At 36.3% G+C, this 24,114-nt stretch overlaps 1 protein-coding gene across 1 annotated transcript in view; it reads left to right on the top strand.

The window, feature by feature from the left end:
* The first annotated feature begins 15,365 nt into the window (after positions 1–15,365).
* LOC149533003 (Tetratricopeptide repeat (TPR)-like superfamily protein) overlaps positions 15,366–24,114 on the top strand; it is a 46,797-nt gene continuing 38,048 nt past the window's right edge. The window contains exon 1 of the mRNA XM_089805434.1: positions 15,366–15,624. Coding sequence (XP_089661560.1) covers positions 15,615–15,624 — 10 coding nt within the window. The 5' untranslated portion in view covers positions 15,366–15,614. The remainder of the gene's footprint in view (positions 15,625–24,114) is intronic.

Raw genomic sequence — 24,114 nt, 5'->3', positions numbered from 1 at the left:
AGTGTCTATCGAGCGTTTCTGAAAAATACTGTATGTAGATAGGTCTACCGAGCTCACTCGGGCATCAAAGGAAATTGTGGCAAAAAGCAGTGTTAACCAAGCTTACATGGTTAACGAACGAAAGTTAGTGTCTATCAAGTTCACTCAGTCTCCAAAGGATTTTGTAGGGTTTGCAGTGTTAACAGAGCTTCTGTTGGTTAACACAGGAAATCAGGTCAGGAACAGTGTTTACCGAACATGGTCGGCTAATGAAGGATTTTGTTAATTTAAGAAATAAAGTTTAATTGTTTCAAGTATTGATTCTAGCCAGCTGAGGTTATGATTATTGGTGATTGTAAGTTGTAAATGAGCCGACTTGATAATTTGTAAGGTATATGTGAAAGGTCAAGTTGAGATTCTAAAGTATGAGTGAGTATGCAAGTGTATTGATTGCTTGAAAAGGAAAGTGTGAGCGAATTTGAAGGATGGTCAAATATCCTTGAGGAGCAACAAATTTATATTTGATTAGGAAGGATCTAGTGAAGTAGAATAGAGATCTATAATTAGCAATTCAGTTGCATCTCATTCAGGTCATTCCGTTGTTACTTTCTTACCATTATAGCAGTGATTCCGAAATCTCTTAGCAGAGTTGGTATAACAACCATTTATAAATCCTCTAACAAGGTGACAGTTCCATTAAATTGTTCTAAAGACCTTTTGTAAGGCCACTCCTTACAGGGTGATTAAATCCTCTAACAAGGTCACACATAATAGTGTGTTTTGTAACCTTTAACCAGGTTGGCTCCTAATAGGACTCAATTTAGAAGAGTGAAAATTAGTAGCTAGTTACTTGGTGGTTTTTTCCATATTGGGTTTTCACGTTAAATCTGGTGTCTCATGTGTTCATCTTATTTCTTTTATGTTTGCATGTTAATCACCGTGAATGTTTAAGATCAGTTAAAGTTAACATACACTGCATTTACCAAGTTACAACAATTTTTTGTATGTTTACTGAGTGACAACAGTAACTAGTTTTATCAGACATCTAAGGGATATGTGGATTTTGTTTTGTGGTAACTGATTCCCCCCCCTCTTAGTTACTCCATCTATATTTCCAACACATTTTGTCCATATGCAATCCACTATCCAAGCCCCAAATTTTGGCCATTTTTTCCCAAAATATAAGATTTTTGAATAATTTACAACCTTCCTAAGTGTTCAAAAAGTATCTAAATAATACCTATAACACTTGTGCTCCATGGATCTACCATCAATTATCCAAATTTTGAAACCCTCATAGATTCAATTCCATTGAAAGACATTTTCACTCTTTAGAATTTTCATGTTGGAGCTAACTCTTCAAGCTGAGATATGTTATAGTTTCATTAAAGAATAGAGACATTCTATAAATAAGATAAGCGTTGAATTAACAGAAGTGATAATTCATTTGGTCTCCACTTTCTCAATAGCTACCCTAGAACCTAAATTTGTGTGGAAATGTGTTAAGTATTTTTATCCAAAAGAAAATTAGTTAAAGATGCATATGGAAGGGTAATTTTTATCTTCCATCCAGATGTGATTGAAAATATCTTCAAGGTTCTTGAAACTTTGGAGTACATGGATCCAACAAAATAAAAATTCACAATAACCATTGAATGAATGTCAAGTTTTCAAATGACAACTGGCAATTCATTAGAGAGAGTTAGGAGGCTATCAAAGATAAAACACCTCAGTTATCAAAGTGAATGTAGTGACTCAAAATATAGGAACTATCGATAGTTTCAAATTTTTCTTCAAGTTTATTTTGACCTTTGCAGTTATAGAAGATAGAATACATGTAATTTGATTACACAAACCTTCAATCATGTAATATAATAAATCTTCTGTCTTATTTTGACTTAGTCAAGGTGGTTGAGTTTCTCCCATGTTTTTCTGCTTCTTTATCTTACTTCCTTTTCCTATATAAAGGAGTGCCCCTCATTGTAAAAATCATCTTTTAATATATGCAAGAGAGTTCTGTTGAAAATAATTGATCAATTGTATATTATCTTTGATGTTACAAAAAATGTCAGGTCTTTACCATTTAGTGTATGTTGAGCTCACTCGGGTGATAAAGATAGTTTCCTATGTCTGCCGAGCATTATAGTGTTTTCTAGATAGTGTATATCAGGTTCACTCAAGTGTCGAAGAGAAGTTTGCAGAAGTTGAGTCTTAACTGAGCTCACTCGGTTAACAAAGGAAAGTTGGATGGAACCAGTGTTAATTGAGCTCACTCGGTTACCAAAGGAAGTTTGTGAAGTTGCAATGTTAACCAAGTTCACTTAGTTAACATAGGAAAATCATTCCAGTATTAATGTCTACCGAGTAGGGTCAACTAACAAAGGATTTTTTTGTTTTGACCTATCAATTTTAATGGATTTGTTTGTTTGTTCTAGCCAACTAAGGAGATGAATATTAATTATTCTAAGTTGTATTTAAGTTGACTTGACAATGCATATGATATAAGGTTAAGTTGAGAATTGAATGTGTAAGAAAGTGTGTGGAAGATAAGAAGATGCTTAGAGGAAGCGAATTGGAAGGATACGCATAATATCCTTGTGGAGCCGCAAAAAAATTATGGTTTGTAAACTATAAAAAGCATTGTATAGTCTCAAGCAAGCTCCTAAAGCTTGGTATGAAAGACTTCATAACTATTTGATGAATATTGGTTTTCAAAGGACTAATGATAGCAACAACTTATACATCAAAGAAGGATCAGACAAGAAGATTGTGTTGGTAGCAATCTTTTTGGATGATACATTGTTTATTGGAAATGATGATTTGTGCAAAGCTTTTTCAGAGAAAATGAGTAAGGAATTTGAGATGTCAATGTTTGGAGAAATCAAATTCTTTGTTGGTTTGTAGATTCAATAGAAGAAAGATGGTATCTATATTACTCAATCTAAGTATATCAAAGAGATACTAAAGAAATTTGGAATGGAGGATTCAAGAGTAGTTGGAACACCTATGTCTATTGGATATAAGCTTTCCAAAAATAATGATTCCAAAAAGGTATATTAGACCACATATAGATCAATGATTGACAAACTTCAGTATGTTGTATATACTAGGTCTGATATTACTCTTGTAGTTTATATAGTGGCAATATTTGTAGCTAATCCCAAAGAAAATCATATGATGGAAATACAGAGAAACATGAGGTATCTAAAGGGCACTGAAGATTATGGATTATGTACAAGAAAGGAGGCAATTTGGATTGGAAAGCCTTCGCTAATGTAGATTGGGCAGGAAGTGTTGATGACAAGAAGAGCACCAGTGGTGTAGCATTCTTTCTTAGTAAGAGGCTAGTGTCTTGGACAAGTAAGAAGCAAAATTGCATTTCTCAGTCTATAGCAAAGGCATCGTATGTTGCAACAACAGTTAATTGTTCCAATGTTGTTTGGTTTAAGCAACTATTGGCAGGTATGAAGTTATAAATCAAGGATCTAGTGGTTATCTTCTATGATGACACAAGTGTAATTAATATATCAAAGAATCCTGTGATACATACCAAGACCAGGCACATTGCAATAAAATATTATTGTCTAAGAGAATTGGTGCAAGACAAAGAGGTGAGATTGCAATATGTGAATACTAAAAAATAAATTGTAGACACATTCACCAAGCCATTACCTAAGGATGCATTCTTGTATCTAAGAGGTAAGTTAGGGGTTATTCCCCTATTTGAGACTCACTGAATAAAGTTTAGTGATGCATCAACTAGATCATGTTGAAGATCAATCTAGTTGATGTAGTAATGAAAGAGCAGATTACATATGAATATGTACATCAAGTACATTGATATTCACTGAATATTGTCTTTTGGCATAAGATGTCAAAGAGGGAGAGTTTGTGTCTATGCCTGTGTCATATCAAAAAACTTTTGTTTGGAGATGTCAAAGAGGAAGAACTTGGTCTGATATTAGAGAGGGAGAGTTTACTATCAGAAGAAGATGTTGAAGACAAAAGAGTCTACTGATAGAGGGAGAAACTGAAGTCAAAGGGAGTTCACAATGATAGAGGGAGTTCTCATGGATGAGAATCAGAATAAAACTAATGATATTTTCCTTACTTTATTTTGCTCTAAAATTTCATTATATTATGACATGTCATGTTTCCATCAAGACCAAAGAGGGAGATTGTTGAAAATAATTGATAAATAGTATATTGTCTTTGAGGTTACACAAAATTTCATATCTTTACCAATCAGTGTATGTCGAGCTCACTCGAGCAATGAAGATAGTTTCCTGTGTCTGTTGATAATTCCATTGTTTCCTAAGTTTAGAAGACAGTGTCTACCAAGTTCACTTGGGCATTAAAGAGAAGGTCGTAGAAGTTGAGTGTTAACCGAGCTCACTTGGTTAACAAAGGAAATTTGGATGGAACTAGTGTTAACCGAGCTCACTCAATTACCAAAGGAATTTTACAAAGTTGCAGTGTTAACCAAGTTCACTTGGTTAACACAAGAAAATCATTCTAGTGTTAGTGTCTACCGAGCAGGGTCAATTAACAAAGGATTTTCTTGTTTTGGCATATTGATTTTAATGGATTTGTTTGTTGGTTCTAGCCAACTGGGGAGATGAATATTAATTATTTTAAGTTGTATTCAAGCCGACTTGACAATGCATATGATATAAGTATAAGATCAAGTTAAGGATTGATGATGGAGACACAACCCAACAACAGAATGGACACAATAGAAAAGGGGAATTATATTAACTGAGAAAATAAGCTAGTACAAACAGTGCAGAGAAAATAAACTTCAAAACATGCCCTACGGGCTTACAATAGCATAAATCTGGAGAATATTTCTCTTTTTAGCACCTCCTCTCAAGCTCCAATCCGAACTGCCTTTTACAATGCCAAAATCTCCTTAAATAGACCCCGAAGGGTTAAGGACTAGGAGTACATTCTAGAAAGTTCTAGTAGGCATCCACCGACAAAACAGAAGGTTCCAGAAGCTGCGTTAGAAGTCGGTGCAAATCTAGAAGAATCCAGAAACGGTAGCCGAACTTCCGGGAGGCATAACTTTTGAACTGTAGCTCCGATTGACGAACCGTTTACATTTTCGGAAAGCTCTCGAAGCACTCTATAGCCCGATGGACCAGCTTCGCTCGTCCCCCATTTTTTGACCCTTTTCGAGGTCATTTAATGCCCCAAACCTGATTTCAAAGCATTCTTAGGAGGTCTCCAAAACCCAAAAAACTGTAATAACTTTCAAACCGTGGGGCCTTTTGACCTGATTCTTTTTTTGGAATGCTCTAAATCTCAATTTCATTCATCTGGCCAAGTCGCACCTTCTAGGTCACCAAAATGATGGTCAAATTGCATGCTCCTATTTTTTCAGGATTTTCAAATGCACTGATAGTTGAACTATGAGAGTTGGAACCTTTATTTGAGCCAAATGGGTATCCAAAAATGTAAAGACATAAAATAGAAACTAAGTCTAAGTACATTTTTTTGGGTGACACAGGATTGCCCTTATACCTCTGGATGCTCCTGCATCAGACACCCAGGGTAGATTGAAAAGTGACCCTGTAACTTTATGGATGGTAGAGGAAATCCCAAATGGGAAACCTCAGCTGCTGAAATCCAAGTTGAGTCCTCGATTGGCCGTCCTTTCCATTTGACCAAATACTCTTCATACTGCCTGTTTCTGGTACTCCTACCCACACGATGATCTAGAATGTCTTATATTTCCTCCTTCTTAGAAGCAGGAATTGGACATGGCTCTAAAACCAGCTCCTCATCTGCACCATCATCATGATACTCTGTTAAATCTGCAATGTTGAAAATGGGAGAAATGTGAATACCATCTGGTAGCTCCACCTCATATGCATTTCCTGAGTTATGTTTCTTCAAAATTTTGCAGGGGCCAAATTTCTTCATTTTTAGCTTGTTGTAAGTACCAACTGGAAATCTTTCTTTTCGTAAATGCACCATGACAAGATCCCCTACTTGGAATTCCTTATGTCTCCTCCTTGCATTAGCCCTAGCTTTATACTCTTGATTCATCTTGATAATGTGTGCTTGAACCTCCTCATGTAGATGCTTGATGTGTTTAGCAAATTCTTCAGCTTCAGCACTTGTTCTCTCCCCTTGTTCTATCTTCCTCAATTCCGGTGCAGTCCTTGGGCTATTTCCATATACAATTTGAAATGGTGATTTTCCAGTACTCCTATTTACAGAGTTATTATAAGCAAACTCTGCCTGTGGTAGAATCAAATCCCATCCCTTGGGCTTATCTCCAACCAAACATCTCAGCAAATTGCCCAAACTTCTATTTACCACTTCTGTTTGGCCATCAGTCTGTGGGTGATGCGTGGAACTGAATTTCAAGTCTGTTCTCAACTTCTTCCACAATGTCCTCCAGAAATACCCCACAAATTTAGTATCTCGGTCAGAAACTATACTCCTTGGAAGACCATGTAGTCTTACCACCTCTCTGAAAAACAAGTCTGCAATATGGACAGCATCATGAGTTTTGTGGCATGGAATGAAATGTGCCATTTTGGAGAACCTATCAACCACCACAAATACTGAGTCATTACCCCTTTGTGTCCTTGGCAATCCAAGAACAAAATCCATACTTATGTCCTCCCATGGCCTTGATGGAACAGGCAATGGCTGATATAGGCCAGTATTTTGACTAAACCCCTTGGCAACTTGACAAACCTAGCAACTCTGTACAAACTTCTTTACATCCTATGTAATCTGAGGCCAAAAATAATGTTCTCTAAGAATGGCAATGGTCTTATCCTGACCAAAATGTCCTGCCATCCCTCCACTGTGTTTCTCCTTAATCAGATTTTCCCTCATGGAACTCCTTGGAATGCACAATTGACTACCTTTGAACAACATGCCATCCTGAATCAAATAGTCTAACCACTTGGTTCTATCTACAGCCACAGGTTCTTTACAAGCTTTCCATGCTTCAGCAAAATCAGGATCCTCGGGGTACAAATTCTTGAGTTCATCAAACCCAACTACTTCAACCTGCATTGTTGTAAGCAATAACTGTCTCCTACTTAATGCATCTGCAACCCTGTTAGATTTTCCACTTCTATGCTTCAACACAAATGTATAACTCTGCAAGAATTCTACCCACTTCATATGCCTCTGATTCAATTTACCTTGGCTATTTAGGTACTGTAATGCCTGATGATCAGTATACAAAACAAATTCCTTTGGCAATAAATAATGCCTCCATTTCTTTAAGGCCTGAACTATTGCATAGAACTCTTGATCATAAACAGAATACTTCTTCTTTGCATCATTCAATTTTTCACTAAAATATGCAATAGGCTTACCTTCTTGGCTTAATACAGCCCCAATAGCGCTACCACTAGCATCACAATCCACCTGGAATACTTTTCTAAAATCTGGAAGTGCCAACACAGGCTGTTCAGTCACCTTCTTCTTCAGCAATTCAAAACTTCTCGCAGCTGTTGTAGTCCATTTGAACTCTTTTCTATCCCCTCTTATTGTATCAGTTAGAGGTGCACATATGCCACTGAAATTCTTAATAAACTTCCTGTAAAAACTAACTAGACCATGAAATGATCTTACCTCAGTAGCAGACCTTGGAGTAGGCCATTCCAAGATGGCTTTTACCTTCTCTGGATCCATTTTGAGGCCTTCAGGTGATATAACAAATCCCAAATAGACTAACTCCCTTTTTGCAAAGACACACTTCTTTAGATTAATTAACAGTTTCTCTTCCCTTAGCCTTTCAAGGACACTACGAATATGCAGTAAATGTTCTTCCAAAGTCTTGCTGAAAATTAAGATATCATCCAAATAGACAATAACAAATTTTCCCAAGAACTTCTTAAGTACCTCATTCATGAGCCGCATGAAGGTGCTTGGGGCGTTCGTCAATCCAAAGGGCATGACTAACCACTCATAAAGACCCTCCTTGGTCTTGAAGGCGTTTTTCCACTCATCTCCTTCTCGAATCCGTATCTGATGATAGCCACTCTTTAGATCTATCTTTGTGAAGTACTGAGCTCCACTCAAGCAGTCCATAAGATCATCCATCCTTGGTAAAGGAAATCGGTACTTGATGGTTATCCTATTTATAGCTTGAGAATCTGTACACATCCTCCACTCTCCATCCTTCTTTGGTGCAAGTACTGCAGGTACTGCACATGGACTCAGGCTCTCTCGAATCAAGCCCTTCCTCAACAGCTCCTGAACCAGTCTATTTAGCTCCTCTGTTTCAGTAGGAGTCATCCTGTGAGCAGCCTTGTTAGGCAAACTAGCTCCTGGAATCAGATCTATCTGATGACTGATTTGCCTTACTGGTGGCAATCCATTTGGAACATTATCAGAGATAATATCTCCAAATTCTCCTAGTAATTCTGAAACTTCAAATGGTATTTCACTACCACCTTCTTTATCTTTCCTAGGAATCAAAGCATAGCACATACGCTGATGTTTCATGCCATCTAAAAACTTCCTTCCATCAACAAGACAAATCCTAGCACTGCTACATACTTTTTCACCTTCCTTTTTCATGGGCTTCAATTTGTGGCGAACTCCATCCTTTGTCAGAGAGTATGTGTTTGCATGTCCATCATGTATTGCATGTCTATCAAACTGCCATGGTCTACCCAACAATAGATGGCAAACATCCATCGAAATAACATCACAGAGAACTTCATCATGGTAACTCCCAATTTTGAATTTTACTAAACATTGTTCACTTACCAGGACCTTATGATCATCTTTTACCCAAGAAATCCGATAGGGCTGGGGATGTTTCTCCCTCTTGAGCTTCAACTTAGAGACCATCTCTTCTGATACCAGGTTATCAGTGCTACCACCATCAATGATCACATCACAACATTTATCCTCACACTTGCATCTGGTACGGAACAAACTCCTCTGTTGCCCTGGTTCATTCTCACCACTTAGTAGGACTCTTTCATTTACCAAGGCCTCTCCTCTTTCTGCATCCTTTGAATGTGATGATTGTGCATCCTCATCCACATGAGCAACCCTAGCTTGGCCCTCAGCTCTCCTATCTGTCCTTCCTTGTCGTTGAGGGCATTCAAAGGCACGATGACCTTCTTCATTGCAATGGAAACAGGTACCACGGAAGCCTCCTCTTCCTTGCCCACGTCCTCTACCTCTTCCTCTTTGATTTCCAAAGTCTATATCACGGGAGCGGTTGAAACCCTCATTCCTCTGGTTCCTGCTAGTACCCTCATCTTCATTTTTCTTTTGAGTTTCATTGCGGCCTCCCGCTGATCTACCGCTTCCCCTTCCTCCTTGACCGCGCCCTCTTTGTCTTCCTTCAAACCTTTTACTCAACTTCTCTTCAACTCGTAGGGCAAACTGGTATGCTTCTTCAACGCTGGTCATTCTTACCAGACTTAATTCCTCCTGGATGCTAGGTCACAACCCACTGATATAATGAGCAACCTTCTCCTTATTTGCTTCTGCATGCCCCGCTCTAATCAGGAGTCGGTAAAACTCCTCTGTATATTCTTGGACTGATCTTCCTGCTTGCTTTAACCCATGCATCTTCTTAAATAGATCAAGCTCGTAGTCCACAGGAATGAACTGCTTCTTCAATTTGTCCACCATGCGATCCCATCTTGTGATCTTCTCCTTTCCTCTTCTAAGTCTTTCCAGTTGAACCTCTTGCCACCAGATTTTGGCATGGCCTTTCAGTTTGGCCTTTGCAAACTTAACCCTATCTGGGTCTCTTATATCCTCATACTCAAAGTATTCTTCCAGTTCATTGATCCAATCGATCAACTCATCTGGTTTCAAATTTCCCGAAAATATACCCACTTCAATTGTAGGTCTTTTCCCAAACCTAGTAATGGCCCTAAAAAGCCTTTCCTCTACAGGATTCAGAACTTCCCCGTCAACTTCCATTACTTCCTCTTCATTGTCATCCTCACTATTGTCATCTGCGGCAATATTTGCTCCTCTACGAAGCTCCTCTTGCAATGCTTGTACCTGTCTCTGGAGGGCTCTAACCTCCTCAGGATCAATAGCTCTGGCCCTTCCGCCACGCTCTCTTCGTGGAGGCATCTTCTAACTCGAACCCACAACCACACAGTCCTGGTGCAAACTGCCTCACAGTCGGCGCTCTGTCTACACACTCAGGAAAACCCTCTCTGATACCACTTGATGGAGACACAACCCAACAACAGAATGGACACAATAGAAAAGGGGAATTATATTAACTGAGAAAATAAGCTAGTACAAACAGTGCAGAGAAAATAAACTTCAAAACATGCCCTACGGGCTTACAATAGCATAAATCTGGAGAATATTTCTCCTTTTAGCACCTCCTCTCAAGCTCCAATCCGAACTGCCTTTTACAATGCCAAAATCTCCTTAAATAGACCCCGAAGGGTTAAGGACTAGGAGTACATTCTAGAAAGTGCTAGTAGGCATCCACCGACAAAACAGAAGGTTCCAGAAGCCGCGTTAGAAGTCGGTGCAAATCTAGAAGAATCCAGAAACGGTAGCCGAACTTTCGGGAGGCATAACTTTTGAACCGTAGCTCCGATTGATGAACCGTTTACATTTTTGGAAAGGTCTCGAAGCGCTCTATAGCCCTATGGAGGAGCTTTGCTCGTCCCCCATTTTTCGACCCTTTTTGAGGTCATTTAATGCCCCAAACCTGACTTCAAAGCATTCTTAGGAGGTCTCCAAAACCCGAAAAACTGTAATAACTTTCAAACCGTGGGGCCTTTTGACCTAATTATTTTTCTGGAATGCTCTAAATCTCAATTACATTCATCTGGCCAAGTCGCACCTTCTAGGTCACCAAAATGATGGCCAAATTGCATGCTCCTATTTTTTCAGGATTTTCAAATGCACTGATAGTTGAACTATGAGAGTTGGAACCTTTATTTGAGCCAAATGGGTATCCAAAAATGTAAAGACATAAAATAGACACTAAGTCTAAGTACATTTTTTTGGGTGACACAGGATTGCCCTTATACCTCTGGATGCTCCTGCATCAATTGAATATGTAAGAGAGAGTTTGGAAGATAAGAAGATGCTTAAAGGAAGTGAATTTGAAGGATACACAAAATATCCTTGTGGAGTTGCAAAGATACATTTGATCAGAAAGGATCAAGTATTCGAGCTTGAATTGAGATACAAAATCAACAATCTAATTGCATCAACAGTCATGTCATATCGTTATTACTCTATAACCATTGCAATAGTGTATCAAATCTCTTAACAGAGTTGGCTTAACAATTATTTGCCAAATCCTTTAATAAGGTGACATTTCTAGATTAAAGTGTCTAAAGACCTCTAACAAGACCACTCCTAACAGGGTGATTAAATCCTCTAAAAGGGTCACACCTAACAATCTATTTTGTAACCTTTAACATGGTTAGCTCCTAATAGGGCTCACTTGGGTTTGCAATTAGCATTTTTTCGCAGATTGGGCTTCCACGTTAAATCTTGGTGTCACTTGTATTCATGTTATTTCTTTTATGCGTATGCAACTAAGTTAATTAAGGTTAATCACATATAATACCTTAAGATATTCATTTCAGTATTTGTCAAGTAACAATTATTATTATAGTGTTTTTCGAGTAATAACAATATCAACAAAGTTTATGTTTTATATTGACATCTAAGGGATCTAGGATTTATTTTTGTGGTAAATGATTCACCCCTCCCCTCTTAGTTTCTCCTCTTATATTTCCAACAAGCTCTACCAAACTTGTGCAAGTATAACTATGATTATGTAGTGCAAACTTGAAAGAAAAATGAATAAAAAGCAGTTGGATTCAAATCTTTGACAGGAAATAATTATGATGGAATAGATTGGAAGGTGTGACTATCATTTATTTCTATTATATTTAATTCATGTTATTATTGGTTGTTTACTAGAGCATCGTGAGTACAAGAAATAATTAGAGCCAAAGATTTGATTGGGAGTATTATGGTAACATCGATTAACATCTTTGGTTTTAATTTATGGTAGTGTCTCATATTAATGTAAATTGTTAGAATTAAGTTGAAGTATAGAAATCATCTACTTTTGGAAGCTAGTGCACCCCAACAGTAGAGATTTACTCTTGCTTCATAACCATTCTTATAGGTTAGGAGAACTAGACATATATCTAATCTAGTATGCTTTCAATAAGCTTTTGAGTCGGTGTTTGGTATTGACATCATTGTTTCCAACTATTAGACATAAGTGTAGTTATAAAGATTAAACATTACCCATTACTTGTCCATGAGTAAGTGGATTCTTTCTTGAGATAAGAAGAAAGAGTAGAGGTAATACCCCTTTACAATATCTCATAACTTCTGTCTTACCTTGAGTTGATCCAAGGAACAATGAGAAGGGGGAGCCTTCCCTTTAAAGTAGGAGAGACCTTGTCTCACATGTAGTGGCTGGTCAAGCTATTTTGTGATTGAGTTTGTATAACTTATCAATTGTATAATATCCACCCAACAATTATGCACACACTACTCTAATTAAGTGTCATGGGCGGTTGATGTTTTACCTCTGTCACATAAGTATTCCTTCCATGACATTAGCCTCATGACATGTTCAAGATCGACCACCACATGACACTATTATATTTTTTGTGTATATCTTGATTACAGTTTCTTGACATGTAGTTCTTATTGACCACTTTTTTAGTTGCTTATCACGTCACCCTTGTTTGTATTAAGGGGGGTTTCTCCTGTTGGTTCTTATGTTTTCTTACTTTAATGGAGTGATCTATGAATACAATATTTGTTCCTATGTACTAGGCAGTTGCAATGGCTAGGTACCTATGAATTTTTGTGAGATGGATCATTTATCATAAGGATATTTTCCCTTTCATTCCTACTTTGGATGCATTTCTTTATGTTCAATTGATAAGCTCTTTAGAATTTGATGTTTTATACCATTTGTATCTTTGAGTTCAATTGTTTGTCTTTGTTTGTCTCTTGATTCAACTAGTGTCATTTAAGGACACTCATGCATATTATAGTCTTCTCTACCTAGTCAGGTTCTATTTTAGCGGAGGTTCTTTAAATCAACAAATATCCTTTGATAATGTTTTCAACTTCTATATGCTTTAGTAGTGTTCTTCATGATCATTTTTTTGTTCCTATTTTTAGGGACATTCTCTAATTTGGAGGCTTTTGCAGTCCTTCATTAGTTCTTTCAAAATTATTTCCATCTCTTTTTGGAGTAGAGTTTTTCCCATGCGGCTTTCTCTATTTCTTCACCGTAAAGAGATTTGGTTATGATTGGGTACCTAATCAGGCCTTGTTGGTAGGACTCAATTTTGCTTTGCTTTTCATGCATTATTTGTAGGTGCATTTTTAGACATCTTAAGGGGGTGTTGGAGTAAAATATTTTAACTTAATTCTTTTATTAAGTTACCTTTTATGCCTTCTTAAGATTTCACTTTATGCATTATTCACATTTAATAATCATAATAATTATTAAATGTTTACCTTCTAGGTTTTGATCTCCTTTTATAAGGATTGATCCTTTATACTTTGTAATCCAATTCCATTATCTGTGAAATAGATCTTTCCTATTTTTAGAATCATCTTCTTGTCTTTTGCTCCATTCTTCCTTGTGATACATTAGTTTGCATGCAGGTGTTCTTTGAGTTTTGTGAAGTTGTATTTCTCAAATTCTATATGATATTTCTATGTTGTAGGTATGTCATTTGTTACAATTTTTTCCCTTTCATTAGGGTGGTTATTTCCAAGTTTGATAGTTGTCGCCTTCGATACAAGTGTGGATAGCTTGCTTGCTATGAGTTCTTGAATTTTGTTGTATTTCTCTTTTGAATATTTATGTGAGGGTTAATTTTGTTTTGGAAGAGTTGGGAGTTCGCTAGGATTACTGGCTTTACACCTGGATTCATGTAAGCTTTTTTTTGGATTTACTGAGATTGAATTCACACCTATAGCTCATAAATATCCAGAGTTTATAAACTTCTTCCCCTTACCTATTTTCTTCTTTTTGACTATCTTCCATCCCTCTTCTTGATCCTTTTTTTTTTTGATTGACTACATAGGATTTTAGGGGGATCGTTAATTCCTACCTCCTTTTCGACATTGTACTCTATTTTGGTTGACTGGGTAGGTTGGTTAAGCTTGCCCCAATTTATCCAATCCTGCAATATCTACTTCCCTGTTTCTTCATGAAGCTTTGAAAGGGCCTCAAAGTTATTTTTGTATAAAGTTGATTTCTTGACCGTTTGCTTCAATTTAAGAGTCACTCATACCCTTTCTCCTTAATTTTTTCTACCATTTTTTTTTTGCAATTAGAGTTATATATTTTATTTTTCATGGGATGTTTTTAATTGTATTTTGGATTTGTAAAATTCACTCTATGCACTGCCATTTTTAACACAATATTGCCATATATTTTAGATTTTTTAAACAATAATATGTCTGTTAAATTATTTATTGAATGGTAAATATATATATATATATATATATATATATATATATATATATATATATATATATATATATATATATATATATATATATATATATATATATATATGATTTTATATTTAAGTTAATAGGGTGAAAACATTAATCTTTTTGCCCAAATCTAACTGATTTTTTTTTTAATTGCAAGTTTTTTGGTAACATATTATTTTTTCTTCTATATCTATTCATTTTCTCTTATCTTTGCTATTTTTTTTTGATATTATTTCGTCTACTTCTCCAATTAATTTTGCATAGAATTTTTTAGTATAGATTTTTTGAATCATTTTATTCATATATGATTAATTGACTATTAATAACTAATATTTCTTAGCTACTTACCATAATGTGCCACTTGTTCTATCAACTCTCTTCATATCTTGTCTTCTCCATTTCAATTTCCTATTGTTTACCCAAAAAAAATTAAAAAAACCACCACCTCCAAAATCCCTCTTAGATAGAGTCCCATGGGAAGGGGTCCACCTTAGAAATCTTTTTAACCACATTTCAACAATGTATTAATTATTTTTAAAAAAATATTATAATAGCAATAAAATAATAACATTATAAATTGAAAATTTTCAAGTGACATTGAGGATGCTTAAATTTAAGAACTAAAATTTTAAAACTAAAACAAATTAAAGCTTTAATATTCCTAATAACTACGAAGTGCCAATCTCTATTTTTAAGGTCCCTCTATGAGACCCTAGCCTTGGACTCTCTTGACCTAAATTATAGGTGAACCCAAATTGAATGGCAATTAAATTTGCTCTGGAGATTAGTTTTTTATAAGCGAATGTTTTGTTTTTCCACTTTTTGTCCTGCACTTTTTCTGCCCACGACTATTCCAAAGTTCAAATGCAACGGAACCCTACGATATGTCTGTGCTTCAACAGAGATTCAGTTTTCAAACACAAATTTATCCTCCAAAATTTTAAACTCAAATTGTAAGTAAATTAGCATTACATATCTACCTACTCTGATACGGGCTATGCTCGAGTGCGATCGACCGATATTCCATACCAGTCATTGGATCAACTCCATTTATCAAAAACTATAGTGGATTTGTTGGGCATTCTTCTACAAATGTATATTGATGTACCCGAGCTATTCAACTATATTGAGTACGTTAATCATTATAGCCTATGATGCCAGGTGCAAGTTCCATCTTATGCTCTACTCGTAATACTTATTTTTAAGTCCACTTAGAAATAACAGTGATTCGAAATTTGATTTTGATTATACGGGTGCTACATCCTTTGTTTCTTCAAATAGCTGGATTGTACACTCTATAATAATAGATGATGATGCAGATGAATTTTTTATGTCTTCTAAACCAAATGTCAAAGCTTATTGATAATTTATGTTTGTTGTAACCTTGCTGCCAAGTATATTCTTGGAGGCGTGGAGTTGAACTACTGAAATAGTAGGGCCATTGAGATACTTTATTTGTTTTAATATGGAAATAGTGTTTCACTGGGTTGTGTTGTTAAAGTAAAATGATCTAATACTTCAGGAGGGACACAATTTCAAAACTCATACCACAGTAAGGTGTAGTGTAACAGAAACGATATCTCACAGAACATTGAAATATATGGGTAAGTGAGGTTGTGGACCACTAAAAAAAATATAGGTTATTGAGGCCGTGGATTATTGAAAATGGGTATTTATGAGTATTTTACGCACGTTCAACTCCACATTGTGCTCTCCTACCATTATAATTTAGGTTTTTTATTCACTCCAAGTTTTTAATGAACCTCTTATTCACCCTTGACTATGCATGTTGCTGACCTTTTGTCATGACCAAGTTATGTGACTATCAACTGATAATATCAAAATAAGGCAAAATAGAGAAACTGCACAGAATGCAAAGATGTATAGTGACGTAGGTCAAGGTTCAAGAATTCGCATAAGGGTCGTGCAACCAAGCAACATAACAATTAAAATGCTCAAAAAACAGAATAAAACATAGAGAATAAGATTGATTCCAAGATCTGAGATAAACATTTCTAAATCTAATTCATGAGCAAGGCCAAACCAATATAGGTCAGAATGATCTCTGAATGAATCGCAAAACTTGCAGACTTTCTGGGTGCGAGTGATGATTTATAATGCACTTAGGGATGTGCATGTATACATGTCTTCGTTCAAAATAAAACCTGTTACAATATCCCAAGGATTGGGTTCAACCCTTTAAATTTGGCCTGCATTTAGAAATTTAAGTTATCCACCATGGTGGATCAAAACAGATATGCAACCTCTGAATGTTAAGCGTTCTTATTACTGATCATGATCTGCCTTTTGATTGGTCCAGCTGCTTGGGGATATTCCAAAATCAACCATGAACCAATGATTGCTTGGATTCAGTTATTCAGTGGTCTCTATATGCGGGGTAGACTGACAAGAAGAAATGATTTAGAACTTGAATTCAAATACTATCGCAAGCAAGTGTTCCTAAGAAAACTTGATTGTTGGTGTCTTCCAAATGATGAAACGAACATATCTAAGCTCAGTAAAATCCCATACAGATATTGAGCATAGAACATTATCTAGTCATTATTGCACATCTCAAATTATTATTATGGTGAGCAAGATTTGATAAGACCCTGTTGCGAATGAGTGCCCAAAGCATGCAACTGCCAAATCTCTTTACATTAATGCAATCGCACTTCTGATCCTTTCCAATTCATACAAGAGAAAGCACAAGGTCTATCTTCAAATGCACAAAAATGACCTGCTCTACAAATAAAACAAATAAAAGAACAAATCATTTTGGTTAGTATAGGATTGCCTATAGAGCCATAGTTTGCAAACCCTTTAAGTACTCTCTGAGTTGTTGAATACTCTCTTTTAGTTTTTTCTTTGGAAGTTTTTACAATTTTAATTTTTAGCTCATGAGGTTTTTTACACAAGAAAAATGTGGATAAAATTTATTTCACTAGTAAAATGCTGGTTAAACCACATTTTCCACACATTTTTTTGCCATAAAACTATGCATTTTCTTTGTTGAGATGTCAGTTTTTAATTTAGTACATTTTTCTTAATCTATAATTTAAATTTACAAAAATATTTTTTTAAAAAGAAATTGTATGTTTTAATACTATCCAACTTGCTGAGTATTTCCCGAGATTTTGCCAAATCCAATTTTTTGGGCTTTTCATGTACTCTCCGAGTTGGAGTCTCCAAACAATGTATGGACCAATAGACCAAGAATGTTTTTGCAGCGAAAACCTTAGGTCTAACAACTTAGAAATAAGGACTACATTTTTCAGAGCTTGGTCTGTGCTGAACCTTGCCATGTCTAATCTCTACAAGTGCCTTTAAAGAATATTCCTCTTCTTGTTTCATCTCATCTAGCCTTGGCTAGGTCATAGCCTATCTTCCACCATGAAGTTTTGGCCAACTTTGTCATTCTCCATGTGGATCTTGTTCATTGTAGTCTGAGCACCTCCTCCAAATGTTTCTTATTTGTTCTGTCTCATTGTAGAGCCTTTAAATCTACATTCGATACACTAACTGATCTACTTTCCTTGTCAATCCATAATTACTTTCCAAACCTAGAGAATCAACTTCAGTTTCAATTGTTGCTCTACATCTTCCATTTCTACTTTTGCCTTTGTCAAAGGTCTACTTTTTGTCCGACATCTATTTGACCTTAGACACTCTTCCTTGCTGTCTCTTCTTCTTTCTGCTACCTTTTGCACGACCAAACCGCCTTGGATCTTCATGTCTTTTCTCCTGGCTCTATACTACCTCTTATCTCTAAGCTAATGAATTACAAATGAGAAGGCCTTGGCCTTTTGAAGTAGTTCCATTACAATGAAGGGCCAAGATCGAGTCAAGATCAAGGGTTGAGATTTGTTCCCACAAATCCTGATTAGGGTTGCCAAATTTACAACCAATTACATGAAGGCACCAATTCATGGGCCAATAAGAAAATTACAATGATTTTTCCAACCAATGAGAAAATAGGACACTTTCCATTTTGTGATTAACTGTGCTTGAAATTGGAATTTTCTAATTGGAGGAGACAAACAATTGCCACATCATCATTTCTATCCTGCTTGGAGTCTTGGCTTGTAGAAGGTGTTTGTTAAAATTGCAAATCTTTCTTGCTCGATTGTTGGAAAGTATCTCAATGTTTGAGACTTTCTCCATCCTTTGAAATTTCCTTACGGAATTGACTTGGATCACTTGCATCGTTGTGAACCCGTGAACTTGATCTTTTTTTATTCTCCTTGAATATATATCCTCCTAGATCTTACGTGCTTTCCTAAATTTCCTCTTGATTTCAATTTGAATTTGTAGGTTGATAACTTGACATGATTCTTTCTTTCTCCCTTGAGTCCTTGGGCTTGAGCCATCTTTTTGTAGCATTTACTTGGTCCCCCCCTTGAAGTCTCAAGCTCATCCTTGACATCATCTCCATCTTTCGCCTTGCAAAACAAAAAAGAAGGTTTCATTAAGTTCATGAAAGAAATCTACAAATAAAATCATATCAATCATGAACAAAATGGATTTCTCTTATTCAAATTAAGCCTTTCTATCTTCTTGAAATGATCAATGTCTTGTGTATTTCTAGAGGCTTGGAACAAAAAGTTCTTGGGTGGAAATCCTAAGGTGAGAGGATTTCCATGGTGGGAATCCTCTAGAGAGAGGATTTCTGTAATGACCTGTACCAATAGGCCACTAAACAAACCCTTACCAATAGGCCACTAAACAAACCCTAAATTTAATGCACGGCTAAAGTCTATTGCTGAAATAAAAGAAATAATAGTGCCAATGTATTCATTCAATAAAAACCAAATGTTTTACAAATGATATGGCAAATTTGAGCACCAAAACATTATGACATAGCACATTACAGAGAAACCCTAACCGGCTGTATACAATTGAGAACTTGTTGCAACTACAGATTGAAATGAAGAACCTAGATTGATCAAATGGTGGAGACTGAATGCTGTAGATGATATGGTGAAAGTGCAATTCCACTGGAAACTCCAAATCAACAATTAAGCACAAATGAAAGGACTGAAATATCCTTCCCACAGTTGCAATAATTCAGATGATCTCTCACACCCTCAAAATTGCGTACCAATTGAGAGTTTTCGTTCCCAATGGCCAATTGTGACTATTTGCAGAAACCCTAGGCTCCACAACGCACATAAGAAAAAATCAATAATAAGTCTCGATGATAGACAATGAGCCCTCACTGCCTATTTATTCTTTTTTCCTTGATAGGTCGGCCTCCCTTTTTAATTTTTCTCTGTTTCTTCCAACAACCTCTAGAAGTTTTTCTTTATTTAATTTATAAAGTTACCTTATAATATATATATTTTTTAATTGATAACTTTATAATTAATTCCTCCCAAAAACAATAAATCAAAAAATGGGACATTACAATTTCCACCAAATATGATAATAAAATCATCCCAATTTCAGTTACTTAGCATTTAAATTCCTTTCTTCTACAACTCTTTGATCTACCCATTTGATTTGTCTTTCATTTTACATGAGGAAAATAAGGCTAAAGGGAAAGGGGGAAATTCCAAGTCGGGAGGATTATTGTAGTGGGAATCCTTTGGAGGGAGGATTTCCATGGTGGAATCCCCTAGTTAGAGGATTTTCACCAAATATGGGTTTTCCTTTTTCCACAATTTTTTCAAATTTTTCTCTTCTTATCATAAAATATCTCCCTATGTGGCATCCCTCATCTTCAACTCTTGTTTAGAATTATAAAATAGAGTGGTAGATTTCTTGAAGTTGGAGGATTCTATTGGTGGAAATCCTGAGCTCAAAGGATTTACATGAAGGGAATCCTCTGGTTAGAGGATTTCCACCAAATTTACTTAGCACTTCATTTCCTTCCACCCTTCCAAAATTTCATCGTTTCTCATCAATTCTTGTTCAACACAACGTCCTTTACCTTTAACACTTGCTTGGAGTCAATTTTGGCACAAAGTAAAAAAGGGGGAAAATTTGGTTTGAGAAGATTAATGTGGTGGGAATCCTTTGGAGACAGGATTTCCATAGTGGGAATCCTTTGGTGAGAGAATTTCCACCAAACATGATTTTGTATGTCTCTACCTTAAAACTCATCCCATTTCAACCTTCCTTGACAATTTCTTGCTCTATTTTTACTCATGATTTTTCAGCGTATGCCTTAGGCCAGATTTTGAATGCCTTAGAGGGTGGTGGAATGCCATTTTGCGCCCTTATGCTAAATCTTTGACTTATTTTCAAGTTGCTATTCCTTAGCATGATTTTGCATCAATTTTCAGTTGATGAGGAGAGGGGTGGAAATCCTGAGAGAGGATTTCAACAGCCACCACACATGACCACGACAATTATCCTTAGGAAAGTTACCCTTTTTCCTCCCCTTCATTGTTTTAACATTGCATCAATCAATTTGTTGCCTTACTAGAGATCCCTCACAACCAAGTTGCACTACATCGCTTTGTCTTAAAGTGAAATCTTGAGAGTTTTGGGGAGGGATGATAGCTGGTGGAAATATTGGAGTTTAAGGATTTCAAGTGGGGAAATCCTTTAATCAGAGGATTTCCACCACTTTCCAAATTTGTTCATAATCCTTCTTCTATATATCAAGCATGTAAACCTTTCTTAGTTAGACTAAAACCCTTCCACTAGGACTTAGGCCATGAAAATACCTCAAAAGGATATCAAAACCCTCACGCAAGCCCTAGACAAATACTTCGTCCTAACAAGCCAAAATTGCTCAAACTCGCTCTCGGACTTGGAGAATATAAAATGTTGCCAACTAAAACCACCTAAAACAACGATTCCTACTCGCTAAAGAAAAAAGAGGGAGTCCCCATTTGCAACGAGCCAATGGTGTGAAAACCCCACAACATCTAGCACCCACCCAAAGAAATGTTTAAGGATAAAACTTGTGTAGAACCAAGAGCCTTTGATTGAGTCCACTTCGACCTACCAAACAACTAGGAAATGTTCTCGAAATGGAAGAAACTATGAATTGCTCTCAACACCTTTATCCTCGATTACACACATGTGCGCAAGTGTATTCATTCTTTGACAAGAACTTAGAAAACCTCCTAGATCTATTGAACTTTGGTATTTTGATATCCTTACTCCAAAAGCATATTGGATAGAAACTCATCATCACTCAGGCATCCATAGCCCTGACGAGGTTATCACTATGGTCAACGACGAATATTGCTCTACCTTTAGTGACTTTAGTAGCACCAATAGATTTATTCACACACCCAGAGCCAAACCGTATCATTTTTCATTTTTTTCCATTTTTCTCCCTTTTTTTCCTTTTCTTTCTTTTGATATTGCTTTTTTCCCTTTCTTTTTGACTGTTTTGTTTGGCTTACAAGCAATGAATCTCCTAGAGGGTTTGGAAAACCACAATGGCGCTAAAGTAGGTGTATGATTTACTAATCCCAATTTCACCTAAAGAACTCTCGAAGAACTTGGAGCAATAAAGTGTAAGTAAAATGTTGCAATCGAAAGACTTGGATGCCTTAGACCCAATAAATGAATTCAATCCAAATCCATTTTGAAATATAGATCCATTAGGAATCCAATCTCCAATTCAAGGAGGCAAGAGCCTACAACACAATGGTAAATTGTGAGCCTCTTATCGAAGAGGTCTTGGGTTCGAATCTACTCACACTTAATAAATAATAATAATTAATCACAACACATAATAATTAATCTTGGCTCTGGCCTCTTACTGATTCAAAAAAAAAAATCTCCAATTCAAGGAACCCTTACAGAGAGATATCAAGGAAATATACCAAACAATTCTACTGTGAGAAATACTAGTGTGTATTGTCAGACACCTCACCTTTCTCACAAATTTGGATCCCTCTAAAATAAACTAACCAAGTAGGCAATTCAACTAAAGGAGGTTAGACAACTAAAGGAAACAACTACTAAACTACTCAAGTCAAATGACTCAAGGCAAAGCTACAGATTGATGCTTTAAAGAAAATTATGCCAAGTAACTAACCAGGCCACTGAAACAAATCTCAAGCCAACTAACCCAATGCAAATTACCATCTGGGCTCCACAAGGAAACAACTATTCTAACCAACAAAGAGGAAACCTACCCTAACCCTACTCTATGTACAAGAATCTTGAAGGTATGACACAAACCAAACTAATATATACACTCGATTTGATGTGGGTCTCAAGATGTTCAAGAGTAGCAAGGCTTGGATAAGGGTTCTTAGTTTGGCATTTTTATCCTTGTACTTTGAAAAAAATTGATTACCCCATTTTCAAACTTAGAAAAACTATCATGCAAGATCAATAGTTGAGGCAATTCATGTGGTCCATGGTTAATCCAAATGCAAGTTTTTTTTCCTAAACCTCCATAATCAAAATAATAACTTTCATGTGGAAATAATAACTTTCATTTTCAAAAGCAAGGAAAGAAAGAGTCTGACATGTCTCGATGGTAATTCATGTTAAAATTCTTGTTGATCATCCACAACTTCAAGAGGTTGTAGTTGGTGGTGGATTCCCTCTCCAGCGTCTGCATCGAACTCATGGGTGGTCAAGGCTAGGTTACTCTTGAGATCGAGCCCTTGCAATACTGCTTTAGGTAGCTTGTCCTTGTATAACATGAACCACACATCCTTGTGTGCATTGCTAAGTGCATCCTCAAAAATCAAGGATTCCTTGATGAGGTCTCATTCAATTATCTTCCTAAGTTGTTCAAATACAATATCCAATTGTGACATCAAACCAAATAGTTCTTCATTGTCTTCCCCCATGGCGTTGCTTGCAAATTTCTCTTTAGCAGCATCTTGCGATTCTCTTGCAGATTTCTCTTTAGCAACATCTTGCAATTCTCTATGTAAAATCTTGTCAAGCATAGCATCCTTGTGACTAAAAGGAAGATCATTCAACATCTTCATTAATTCATCATCAAATTCAATATCAAGTGGCAAGATCTTTGGAGGTCAAAGTTGATGGTGAACCATGCCACTTGCAGTAACTTGATCGTCTTTAAATGCGTCTAGCAATGAATCAACTTCTTTCATGATTTTGTTTAGCACCCCCCCAAAGAAATTGGTCGTGGTGATTCCTTGTAATGCTTTGTCAAACTGTTTTTCTTATTTAGATTTGCATGAGATATTTTGTATTTCTTCGTTCAACCTGTCCACCTCATTGCCTTCCTTTTCAAGGCTATGTGAAATTTCTTTCAAGTCATCCTCAAGAATTCAACTTTATAGCATGAGGGAAAGTTCGCCAAGGACTACTTCTTCAAACTTGTGGTGATCTTCTATTTCTTCATGATATTGGTCTTTGTCTTCTATTTCTCCTCTTCCTTGGATGAAATTGATTGTGTCATTGATATTCTTTTCAACACCTTCATATGATGTGATGCATTAAAGTTTTTCCTCTTGACTATCACTGTCATTATACTCATCCATACTTCCTTGATGTAACTGATTTTTTCTTTGACCTTTAGTTCCCAGCTTGAGTGATTATTACCACCTCTCTTTGACATCCAACTTGGGAGCTGGAAGAAATCCCTGACACCCTCCACATATCTCCTCATACCAACCCATTTGAAATTTGATCAAGTCAATGGTATCTTGACAAGACGAGCAAGTAACTTCCAAATGTGAAAGGCTATGCACACTA

Source organism: Cupressus sempervirens, chromosome 10 (genome assembly GCF_028749045.1).
Source record: "Cupressus sempervirens isolate cs-2001-9-10 chromosome 10, ASM2874904v1, whole genome shotgun sequence".
NCBI lineage: Eukaryota > Viridiplantae > Streptophyta > Pinopsida > Cupressales > Cupressaceae > Cupressus > Cupressus sempervirens.
Note: the sequence above shows the minus strand (reverse complement) of the source record. Positions and strands in the feature narration are given on the sequence as shown.